A 13,205-nucleotide genomic window follows, 5' to 3' on the forward strand; every position below is an offset into this window, starting at 1 on the left:
TATATATATAATATATATACATTTGAGTACTGATAATACTCAAATCTTTATGTGTAGCCTGGGTCTCTCTTCTGGGTCCTGGAGAGACTGTATTTCTATTCACTTAGGAATATGGTGGGAGCATCTCACACAGAACTGAGCTCCACCCTCTGGGGTACTCCATCAGTGGTCCAGCTGTCCATCCTGCTAGCCCATCAAGCAGAAACCTCAGTCATTCTGAAACCTCCCCCAATATACTCCCATAACTAAGCACTAAGACAATTCCTTTTCATTCCTGAGAAATGACTTTAGATTTTGAAGTTGTTTTATGAAGTGCCTACAAGTTCATGGCTGTTAAAACTTCTTGATGAGTTACTCTTTTTTTTTTAAAGGTGGTTTCCCTTTTTGCCCCCAATTTTGTATTTTGCTTTTAATAGTTTATTTGCTAATAAAACTATTGCTATATTCTAGGCATGGTGGTGTATGCCTATAATCCTAGCTACTCAGGAGGTGGAGACTGGAGGATAGTGAATTTAACACTAACCTGAACAAAGTTAGTGAGATCTTATCTCAAAAATAAAATAAAATAAAAAACAAAAAGCATGGCTCAAGTGGTAGAGCGCTTGCCTAGCATGTGTGAGGGCCTGAGATCAATTATCAGTAACACAACAAAGAAAACTATTGTCTTTCTTTTGGCTTATGTTGGCTACAAAATCTTTCCTCATCCTTTCATTTTCAACATTGCAGTGTGACTTTATGGAAGATTTTCAGGGTCAATTTTATTCTTTTACTTCTAGGGAAAAAAAAAGAAAAGAAAAGAAACCTTACTTCCCAATGCCCAAGTTCAAACTTTCATCATTTCTAACCAGGACTATGTCAAGGGCTTTCCAAGGATCTCTGGGACATCCATCTCTCTCACTCCACCTCATTTCCACATCAACATTATAAGAAAAACAATCTAAACAAGTATGCACTTGACTTTGTGCATAAATCTTGGGTGAGTCTCTGCTTCCTATAGGATAAAGCTTGTCTCTTGAGCTTGACAAACAAGACTTTTCCTAATCTGCTCTGAGCCTGCTTTTCCAGCTTGGCCACCGTGAAGACCTGCTCTGCTGAGCCTTTCTCTTGTGCTGGGACACACCTAGCCTTTGCACTCTGTGCCTTAGCACACCCATGCTTCTGCATGTTCCATGTCTTTGTGTGTCCCTTGTTGCTGCCTGTGTTGTGTTCTTTACCCAGAACTACACTCCCAATTGCAACTGTCTCTCCTAATCATCACTACCTAACAAACTTCTATTATCATTTAGGATCAAGCTGCCAATTCTTCTTTTTTTATTTTATTATTCATATGTGCATACAAGGCACATATGAATAATATGTGCAGGGGTCATTTCTCCCCCCTGCTCCCACCCCATCCCTTACCACCCACTCTGCCTCCTCCCTCTCCCCCCTACCTCCTCAATACCCAGCAGAAACTATTTTGCCCTTATTTCTAATTTTGTTGTAGAGAGAGTATAAGCAATAATAGGAAGGAACTAGGGTTTTTGCTGGTTGAGATAAGGATAGCTATACAGGGAGTTGACTCACGTTAATTTCCTGTGCGTGTGTGTTACCTTCTAGGTTACAAGCTGCCAATTCTTTGGAAGAGACTGCTAGCTGCCATTTTCTCCTGGGTGCCCTTAGAACCCTTCCATCTTGTACGAATTTACAACTCTGAGCTGCTGTAAGGATTTATGTGACCATCTCTCTTTAGCATTGGGCTCCTTTTTACTGCTCTCTGTATTTCATCCTCAATCCTTGCTGCAAGGCTGGTGCCCAGTATGTGTGGGATTTGGAGAAGTAACTCCCATTTAACCAAAAGAACAGAAGATGGACAAATTTTGCCTCACTGTACAGACCATCTTCTATCATCAGGTGGACCTCGTTGGGATATCTCTTATGGTTCCAGGGCTCATTTTCTCCCTCTTGAAGGGAGTACACCCTGAAAGGTACTCCTACTGGCCCTCCCTCCCTCCTCACTGAGTCAAACCATACTAGTTCTATGAGGCTGCCTCAACATCCATCTTTAGTCTTTGCCAACCCCCAGCCTATGAGTAGCTAGAACACGTATAGACTGACAGGGCTCTCACATCTGGGCCACGTTTCAGTACCTGCATGCCATCTTAATGTGGCTGTGTCAATGCACACCACACTCAACTGGGATGCAAAGGAGAACATGTGATTGTATAGACTTTATTTTCAACATAAGTATGTTCTACTTCTACTTAATTGGTTGGATATTAAAACAACCAATTTCTCTACTTCTTTTAGAACTCATAGATCTACTAGTGATGCAACTTGAAGAACTGGGCAAGATTCTCTATTTCTAAAAACCTTTCTAGGTCAAACTTTTTGTCTGTTCCAAAGCCATGCTTTTCCTAAGATCAGGCCTGGCTCAGGCCTGGCTCAGAGATTCTGGCAGATCTCAGCACTCCATTCTGAGCACTGGGATGGACATAGGCAGGCAAATCCACTTTGAGTATTTGGCACACACATACTGAGTGTTTGATCATGAAGAGGAGTCAGGAAAAGGAAGACCAGAAGGAGGCTTAGCAGAAAATACTCAAGAAATAAGAGTGGGGTGTTCTGCATAAGTCTTTGGTTGTATGGAAATGCTGGTCAGTGAGACAAGGAGTACTAAAGACCACACGTGGAGTGCAAGGTGAGTCCTGAAAGCCAGGCCATCAGAAGACAAACATAGAGTTCTTTCATCCAGAGATTTTAGAAACAGCACTTCCTCCCTAGAAACAATTCAGTATGAGGGTTTCAAGCCCTTCTAGTCCATTCATGCAGGAGGTTTCCTTCTAGAGCTCCATTTGCAAGTGAGCTGGTGGCAGAAAGGTCAGCCAGCAGATAGAACTGTTCTCTTGTGCACTTGATTGCCCTTACACAAGACAGCTTGATTTGAGAGTGATTACTAGACAGTTTTCGATACCTACCATAATCATTTCTATTTGAGTCATATCTATTTAAGTCTGGGGTTGGTGTCAAACAAATTTTCCTCAACACATGAAAGCTGCTGCAAGCCTGGGTAGAGTAGGTACCACTGATTCTTGGGTGACATCAAAGAGATTTTCCTAGAGAAGTGAAAGCCACTGAGGTTTGATGAAACAGCTATTAATCTGAAAACCATTCCAAGTCAAACAGTGACTTATTTCCAAAGGTCCTGGACTTTACTAGCAACATGTCAGTGTGGTGGTTCAGCAGTGCCAGCAAGAATTGAAATCATCACACTGGAGGACAGTAGTCAATACAAACAGGGAATCTTGCCCAGTCTTCATGCTGCATTACTAGGGGATCTGTGAATCCTAAAAGAGTAAAAACTTGTTTTTATATCCATCGACTCAATGTTGAAAATGCAGTTTATACCATTTCAGGTGTGTCTTGGGTTATCTTCTCCCTTCCAAGATAAAAACTACTTAAAAGAAGTGGATGATATACTTGCTTTGTATCTATTGACCATGGAAAGCCAGGATATAGTATGTCTGATGCCACACATCACATGTGAATTCATGGGACACAGTGAAACCAAACACAGAATCTCTTCCAAGCCTGAGCACTCACATGTAGCGGTTTACCACCTGCCTACCATCATTCCCTTCCTCTCTCCACTCAGAGACAGCATCATTGTAACAAAAGATTTAAGGAATGAAAAAACAAAGAAGTGAAAACAATCCTTCCCCCAGCTCCTTCCATACTACCTCTCTTATTCTCTCTTCCAGAGAATAATCATTTGTGGGGGCCTGGTATGGTCCGCTCAAACCCTTATCTATGCATTTATATGCTTATAAGAGAAATAACTATTGGTTCTAAATTTTACATAAATGGCACAGATTGTGAGCATTATTCCACAACTTGTTTCTTTTTCTTAATGAACTCTCCCCTTTGAACACAGAAATTTTCTTTGTTTTAAATTGCTGGGAGGTTATTTCTTAATATGGATGAACTATAACTGATCACTACCTTCTGGGTGGTTGGCTCTTTTTTTTTTTTAACCATTACCAACAAAGTTGCCACAAACTTCTGTACACCTGCTCTTCTGTACCCCTGTGTGTATATACATAAGATGTAAGGCTTTGGGAGTTTATTCTCCTGTGCTAGGAGAAATGTGACCTATGCCTTCATAACTTGGGAATGAAGAGCCTCTGGTTCCTGGAAGCTGAGGAATGATGTAGTCACCAGGTGAAGAGGCACAGCAGTAGGTGATACTTGAAGGTATGCCTGAGGGGGGCTGTTAGAGGAGGACCACAGGTGATGGATGGGCTTGCCTTTGAGAAGCCAGAATATGAATCTCTGTTTCCTGAATATTCTCTCAGTTTATTCTGCCTTGACTGTAAGTGCCATGAAATCTGAAACAATGTTTTCACTGTCCCCGTGCCCCTACCTCAGGCATGGCCTTGAGCATGGCAAATCTTTTTTCAATTGATTATTCATTGCCTGGTCCTCCTTATGGGACCAAACTGCTAATTCAATCCAAGAAAGCTGAAGGACCCTTTAGAGATCAATTAGAAAATCACAGAAGCTTCACAGGGGACTCTGGGTATACTAACTTTAGAAGTGATCATTCTCAACTGGAGCAACTCTATAAAGCCAAAACTTTTGGACAAACAAGGAAATGCACCAACTGCCATAAGAGGGAGGCTGCATCACATTCAGCAGAGCCTCTGGCTTCATAAATAACTCCCGATTAATAAACCATTCTTAATTCAGCTCTTCTTTCTCACTTCCAGTGAGGCACAAGTGACCAAGGACATGGTTTCTCACTTTGGAATAAAGCTAAAAATGCACACAGCTCTCCATTCATCAGTAAGCATCTTCAGAGGGTCCACTGTGTGCCAGATCCAAGCTGAATACTGTAGGGATCAAAGAAATCCAAATGGGGCACCTGCCTGCTATGGGCTTGCAAACCAGCTCAGGAGCCCAACATGTGCTAGGAAGACTTGGAACATCAAACAGAGTTTAGGTGGTTGTTTGATATAGTGGAGAAGCTGTCACAGACATAATTCACACTCCAACCAAAAGCACACATGCAAACACAGAAAAATGGAAGAAGCATGATACTGGCAGGCACCAAAGTGTCCCTTTAAGAGGAAGGAATCTAGGCCTGAGCTTACAGGGAAAGGAGGACAGACACAGAGTTGACCTGATAGTACAGTAGTAATTTTTAGAGGTTGGGAAGGGGGTAAGAGGCTGGATAAAAGGAGGCTGGATTTGATATTGATCATATAACAAAATGTCATACTTAGCCCCATTAATATGTGCAATTTACATAGTAATTAAAAATAAAAGAGAAGATGAACAGAAGTGTGCTTTCTTAAACTTTAAATACTACTTATCACCCTGATTCTGGTTTGCTTATCATTTGGGAAGCCAATAAAACTTTTGTTTGAGAGAAATGGGGAGGGCCACCAGAAGAGCATGTGGAATGGGGTTCCTCCCATCTCAGGGCCATTCAGCCACTGAGCACAGTCCCTGGGCAAAAGGACAGAACTGTCCAAGCAGATGGGGCAGATGGGGCATCTCATCTTGGTGAAAATTTCCTCATAAATAAACAAGTAAATGCCCGTAACAGTACACACATACAGATAACACTATGTATCAGAACTAGTGAAAGCAGTCAACAAAACTCACAAAATTAAATGCTGGGCAAGGATACCTCAAAAAATGTCTTTAACATTAAAAGAAATAAAAAACAACCACTTAAGAATAAATATACCAAGTCAAACAAGGAGGGTACTCTTCACAGTCAAACTACAACTCCCCAGGGTCTGGACAGAACTACAGTGGCCCTCATGGCTCCTACAAGTCCTCACAGGGCAGCTACGGCTGCAACACAGACCACAGCATGAACTACCAGTACGGATAAAGCCCCGGGCTGCTGACCTGCGCCTTCTGCACTCAGCCGTCAGCCCATGGGAGGATTCAGTCTTAGGCATCGCAGTTAACATGCCCACTGGCCCTGCGGGTGCCCCACCCATCCATGTTGCAGTGTTGTGACGTGCAGTGGTCCCCAGGACCCGTGCTGTGACCCACAGTTAGCTGTGTTTGGGATCTCCGTGTCTTTAATGGTTAGTTGCCATTACAGCCTCATCTGGGTAGAGTTTTAGTTCTGACCATTCAGTATCCCTCTGTCTATTTACACTCGGTGTTAGTGTTGCCTTGGTTTGTCTTTAAATAGTTACGGAAGGTTTATGTCATCTGTTAATGCTTTTGTGAAGTGAGTTAAATGAGTATTTTAATGCTTTAGTGTTCAGTTTTCTAAGTGAAGATTTTATTTGAAAAACCAGGGGAAAGGGGGGGGGTTGTATGTCTGGATTATTCAGGCAGTACATCTAAACTCAGATGAATGTAGACAAAGAAAAAGAAAATGGAAAAAAGAAGAATAAATGTCTGGCCAGGAGTGGTGATGCACATCTATAATCCTAGCACTTAGCAGGCTAGGCAGGAGGATCATGAGTTTGAGAGACCCTGTCTAAAAGAAAAGAGAATAAATGTCTGGCTGTGGAAATATTCTGTTCTCTAAAACACACACACACACACACACACACACACAAATGGCCCAAAACATAAAAACCACAATTAAAATAGATAACTCCCAAGCCAAATTCTAACTCCTAAAATCTACCTCATCTACATATAATACCCTCACTTACATACCTGTGTATAAAATATTTTTTTCTCTATTGAATTCTACATTATGAGTCATTTCAAAATGAAAATTCTTCATGTTACCAGCTTCATGAAGGCATGAGAATACTTTTTAAAGTGATTCTGTTAATAGTGAAAAATAGCTTTGTTTCCTGCAGGTGTGCTGGTCAAATACAAAGAATGAAAAATGAAACAAACTCTGAAATTTTTACACTAGAAAGATAGTTCTGTTTCATTTTTCAGGGGAAGAGAGAAACCTTTCATTGCTCAATATTGTTTCCTTAGCACCTACAAACAATATTGGGTTTCTGATTTGAAAAAAAATCACCATCCTCAGCACCTCCAATCTGAAGCAATCAGTATGTGCAGAAGACACCAGTTCATGTCAGTACCCCACATAAAGAAACACTTTTCAGTGAATGCAAGCTATTCCCCAATCAAGTCCTAAACATGGATATAGATGAAGGAAGAATTTTGTACCTTTGAAAATTATGATCACAATCTGGATTTCGTTTCATTTGAAATAATATATGTGGTAACGATTTTTCCTCTAACACTCTAGTATCACCTACTACTATGTTATGGAACCAAAGTACAGTTTCAAAGATTTATGGCTGGCAGGAAGACCTGTGTCTTTTAGTGATAAGACCATGGGTTCTCACAAGTAGATCCTCTGCCATTTGTTAGAAGGTGATGTGTCACCTGGAAGTTATGCCTCAAGAGTGAGGATGATGCCATCTGCCTTGCTGGGCTTGAAATTCTTGGAAGATCAATGAGATTGTGGGTATAGAGTATAGGCCACCCAGGTGAAGTCTCATCTTGGCCCTCTTTGTCAGCTTTCTACCAAGCCAGAACATCACAAACTCCTAGTCATTGCCAAAGGCCCAGTCAAATGCATGCTCACTACAAACACCTCTCTATTCACAGGCAGAAAAAGGGATCTTGGTCGCAGGGCTTCTACTCCTTTTCCTTCCTATTTGATTTGCTGCCTGTCTTGAGTCACAGTTCTTTTCTCATTGGACTGTAATGATCACATATATTTACAAAATAGTCAGAATACATATCTTCTGTATACACTAAGGCTTTGCAAGGGCAAATAGTGGGACAAATTCACTTTTGCTCTCTCCAGCACCTGTCCTTGCACCTGGGCATAGAAGGAGCTCAAGAAATAATTAAGTCACAGGACACTGAAGAGGTCATTTGCAACAAATGAAACAAAACAAAAAATTTTGCTAACTAAAAGCAAAGGGAATGGATGATAAGAAAGGATAATAGTATAGTATAGTATCAGAGCACTTCAGAATTCCAGGTGTCAGTTTAGGGTTGAGTCTCCTAAGTGTGAAGGTTCCTAAATTTTTGCAATGTTTCTAAGAGTCTTCATTCTGATACTCTTCTGAAGTGACAGTAATTAAGTGTCAGGCCTCTTTCCCTAGGCTGATCACCTCATTTCATGGTTCAGAGGGCACACAAATTTTGTTTCATCAACCAAAGAAGCATGAGAGACCACTCAACTCCACCTGATTATCAGTGAAAGATCCCAGCTACCTGGAGGCCTGAGGACAGAGCTTTCTAATGTCTTCTACCATTCATACTTCTAAGAGGAGCATGCTATCTTGTGAATGATATTTTGGAACCTGCCTTCCTCAAATTACCCAGCTAATAGAGAGTCACATCTAATCCAACTAAAATTAAATAAATCATTAATTTCCTTATCTCTTTCCTAAGTAAAATCAATAATGACTAAAATTGTCTTCATCAGGCCTTTTCTAGTGAGTGTACTTTAGAGTATGGGCATTTGTCAGAAACTGTGGCAGGGTAGAGATCATTATGTCCAGAGAGGATGTTTAACATGTACAAAAACTCTACAACCTCCCATTCTCCCTAAAGCAAGTTCTCAAAATGAAACAAGGGAAGCAATATGGAAATGGGGCAATCTGTATGAAGGCAGCCTCGGCTAGCAACAAGACTAGATTGGGTGTTGTCTCTTCTACCTGGTTGCCTTAGCTCAGCAGATGCATGAGCACCCTCTGATCAAACACCCATTCAAAAGGCTTGTTTGGACTCTATGGGACCTGTTGTCTATGGAATGTAGATAGTTCCATGGGATCTCAGTAGGTAAGATAAGCACGCACACACACAAACTGGGTCCTTGCTCAGACAGACTGATAAATATGCATCTGCATTGCAAAACTTTAAAACTTTCATTCTCTCAACATAACTGTATCCTAAATTCCTTTATTTTTTCTCCCAAATATCACATTCTATGGCTACAATTCAATAGCCTCTTCTTTGAGAATACTCAAAACCCCTGTGCTATGACCTCAATTCTAGAGGCCACATTCAATGATATGACTACACCTCTCTCACTTAGCGTCCCTGGCAATAAAAGTGGACTTTTAGATACTAGAAGCCCTTGTTAATTGATGTGAAGTATCCCAGTGCTTTTAAACCCATTGAGTATACCCAATGCATGGCTTCCTGGCAGAAAGGTTCCTGGAACTCCTGCATAGATGCAGCAGGACTAAAGCCCTTCAATTCTTTATAGTACCCACCTCCCCACTGCCTGTCCAGCCCCAGACTAGGGCTTTCCACAGCAACCTAGGGTCATTTGATAAACATGCCTTGCTTTGAAGATCTCAGAAAATGAAGGGGTCCTAGTTCTTTTCCTCTCCCATCCCTTATTTCTCCCTCAAGTAGGAATCCTCACCAGGCAGAAGATCAACACACTCCTTTTGCTTCACCACACACAGACTCCCCCCTTACTTCCATCCCTGCCTTGTTTCCCTCCAAGGATCAGGGCCAGCATAGTATCAAGCTAAGAAAGGATTAGATCCATCCATCGATTCCCTACTAGCTACAAACAAATAATTTCTCAACCACATCTCACATGAGTGAGGTCATATCTTCTGGAACTGATTTTGAAATTTCAGAAGACAACTAAACAAAATCTTAAAACCTCTGGAACCCCAGTAACATAAACACTGTGGTGCATCAGTTTAAGTAGCTTTGGGTGCCTCCATCTGCTCCACATGTTTTTCCAATAACATATTTATGAACTACCTGTGAAGTAAAAAATGAACAAAAGGGTAATCCTAAACTATGTTGTGCTGTAAAACTGCAGTATAACCCTTAGTGAATGAAATCACAGAGAAGTACTTATTGTTAAGCTGAAGTAATAAGAGCATCCAAAGAATAGAACAAGAAGTTCTGAGGATTCTCAAAGAATAGGCTATTGAAGAGTATGTGTAATATGATGCTCTGGGGAAAAAGTAAAAGCCATCTAAAAGGGGCAGAATTTCCTTTCTTTTCCTGCTCTTCCCTCTGCTCTCTTTCTCTTCTCTCTCTGTTCTTCCTTTCCCCCTTCTTCTCTATCCTCTCTTTTTTTCAAGGCAGAATTTATCCTTAAATATAAAATAAACAGGGGATAAAAACAAACATGTAGTATATTAACAGGGGACACAATTTACCAGGGTTCTGAGGTTTTATACAAACAGTGGCCTCTTTTAATCTGAGTTACAAACCCACCTGTTTTACTTGAAAGCTGGTCTTTCTGTTTGTACAAGGGGATGGGATGGGACAGACAGGGGACAGAGCTTTCTCATTTCTAAGATCTTGTGTCTAGATAGAGGTTACAATATGCCATGCTCCATCAAATGGAATATAAAGTAAACAGGCAGGCCTGGTAGGTGAGTGTGAGAAGGACTTCTATGTAATTTATTAAAATAAAGGAAACCTTTATTTTAAAAGAACTGTTAGGCTCAAAATATATTTTGCTGTTTTCAATAAAACCATGTAACACAAATTCCAGCACCTAAGAAAAAAAAAAAAGCAAAAATGAAAACAAAGCAAAAAAACTATGAGCTAAAACATGCAAGGAAGTGTAAATTCTTAGATCTGGAGCAATAAACTAAGGTTCATTCCCACCTGATTCTGTGGTATGATAATGTTTAATAGGATCATTTATTATTCTCCATTCTCATTTGTTTTATAATAACCAAAACCTGTTAACTTTAATGGCTAAGGAAAAAAACACCCAGTTCTTGTAGTATTTATACACAATGGAATTTTACTCAGCCATGAAGAAGGATGAAATCTTATCATTCACAAGTAAATGGATGGAACTGGAGAACATCATTGTGAACGAGGTTAGCCAGGCTCAGAAGACCAAAAATCGTGTTCTCCCTCATATGCGGACTTTAGATACAGCAGTGTGGTTGGACTTGGGTCACATAAGGGGAGAGCACACACAGGCGCTATGGGGATAGCTAAGAAACCCAAAAAACATGATAGTATTTGATATTCCCACTGCAGAGGAACTAATATAGAAACCTTAAAGTGACAGAGGTAAATATGAGAAGGGGATCAGGAACTAGAGAAAAGGTCAGTTAGAGATGAATCAACTTGGGATGTAACACATTTGTACATGGAAGCAATGCTAGGAATCTCTCTGTATAGCTATCCTTATCTCATCTAGCAAAAATGCTTTGTCTTTCTTATTATTGCTTACACTTTCACTTCAACAAAATTAGAGTTAAGGGAAGAACAGGTTCTGCCTGGAAGCGGGTGGTGGGGAGGTTAGGGGGGTAGGGAGGGGGTGAGGAGGTTGGGCGGAGAAATGGCCCAAACAATGTATGTACATATGAATAAACAAATAAAAAAAATCATAATGAGAAAAAAAATCTAAGGAAATTGCTATGGTTTCTAGTGACTTTTAAGGTGTTCAAACTCAAAAACTTACTGGCTTAAATAAAATTCTCATTACATGTCAAAAAGCAGGCCATAAACATAATTTGGCCTTAGCACAAAATTTAATACTGCCAGTGTGCCAGTGATCACAGGGGCACACTGGTGTCAGAGAAAATATGGCTGCCTTCATTAGAGTTATATGCACTACCACATAACACAAATGAATACACATACATGTACACACACACACACACATACACACACAGAGCCCTCTCTTACCTCCAACATTGGCCTGGCGCTATCATGGACAGACAGAATATGTGTCACCTTGTTCTTGCTCAATTGTTCCGCATCTCTGGCATCTGTCATTGAAGACAGAAGATGGACATTTTAATTTTTCTGTGAATTAATTACTCCTAAATCCCAGGAAGGAAACAACACAACATAGCTGGTAGATTTCTTTCACGGAACTTCGTAATTGACCATGTCCAAAATAATCTAGATTTGGGGAATTTAGGGGCACTGCTTTAATATATTTTGCCTTTATTTACCTCATGATTTTTGATCTGAAGTGTTAATCTAAAACTTGAAAAGCACTTCAATTAATAAACATTGTAATAATGAAAGTCATAGTTAAAAGAAATGAAGTTGATTTGTAATGGCATTTGTGGACCCTTATATCAGACTTTTACATGAGACATACACAATAAAGATATATATTTAAAAACCCAATTATCTCATAAAGAGTAGCAATCTAAGTTAAAACTAACTACCAAATTCTCACTTAAATACAGAAGACAGAGGAGCCTACCAGGTGTGTGCTTATCCTGATTATCAAAAGCAGAGTCAGGTCTAAATTAAGACTGGACTATGGTTTATGATGTTTACATTCTATTCAGAGAAAAAGGGAAAATGGAAGTTTTTAGAAGCTTCAGAGTTGCTCATCAGTCATCAATTAACTATTAAATCATCTGCTGATGAAACTAAAGAGACACCAAAATTATATTTCCTTCCAATGTTCTTATGTGCAGAAAGAAGACCAATGATGTGACTCCCTGTGAATCAGAAACATTTACTAGTCTATAAAATGAGTCTGCCAGAAAGAAGGAAGTTAAATCACCTCTCCTGTGCTTCTGGCCTAGCCAAACTCTTCAAAATGATACAGGGTAAACAGGAGTCAAAGGAAGGTTCTTAATTATCATGATTTTAGAAAATATTTAATGACATGGGAAAAGGCACATGATAGAATGTTAAGGAGAGGAGAATAGCAGGTATTAAATATAAATACAATATAAACTCAATTTGAAAAAACATATACGGGCAAAACCACACATGGTGGGGGGATTGGTATAGACTTATTAATAGATAGAATTACAAGTGGCTTTTTTTTCTTCAGTAGTGTGCATGCGTGTGTGTGCGTGTGTGTGTGTTCTACACAAGTGGTTCTAAGAATTTAACACACTTTAAACTACCTGAGAGGCTTGTTATAAAGGTCAATTCCTGGGCTCCAATTTATTTCTAGGTCCATAGTATAATTAAGGAATTTCTAAGAAGCCCTAAGATGGAGCAGAAATTATGAAACATTATTTTAAATATTTGGTAGCATCAGGAAAAAGCCTTCAAAAGTAATTTTAAAGTTTTTTTTTTTTAATTTTAAGACTCTTCATTCCTCCAACCATCTACAGCTGTCCAACAGCTGTTGTCACATATAAGGCTCACATCTGGACCTCCCCCCACCACTATCACAACTTGGGGTGTTAGCCAGATTAGGTTTGAATTATACAGTCCTATAGCTTGGATCTGAAATGTCCGCCAAAGGTCCATGTGTTAAAAGTTTGGTCTTCAGTTTAGTG

At 39.9% G+C, this 13,205-nt stretch overlaps 1 protein-coding gene across 8 annotated transcripts in view; it reads right to left on the bottom strand.

Moving 5' to 3' along the window:
- Dusp22 (dual specificity phosphatase 22) overlaps positions 1-13,205 on the bottom strand; it is a 57,356-nt gene that overhangs the window by 25,638 nt on the left and 18,513 nt on the right. For 5 of the 8 annotated variants that reach the window (XR_012450792.1, XM_074083005.1, XM_074083004.1 and 2 more), the window contains exon 3: positions 11,632-11,714. The exons of the other annotated variants lie outside the window; for them this stretch is intronic. Coding sequence is in view for 3 of the 5 variants with exons in the window: in XM_074083005.1 (XP_073939106.1) it covers positions 11,632-11,714 (83 nt within the window). In the remaining 2 variants the exon portion in view is untranslated. The remainder of the gene's footprint in view (positions 1-11,631; positions 11,715-13,205) is intronic. 8 annotated transcript variants of the gene reach the window in all.

This window comes from Castor canadensis, chromosome 8 (assembly GCF_047511655.1).
Source record: "Castor canadensis chromosome 8, mCasCan1.hap1v2, whole genome shotgun sequence".
Lineage (NCBI taxonomy): Eukaryota > Metazoa > Chordata > Mammalia > Rodentia > Castoridae > Castor > Castor canadensis.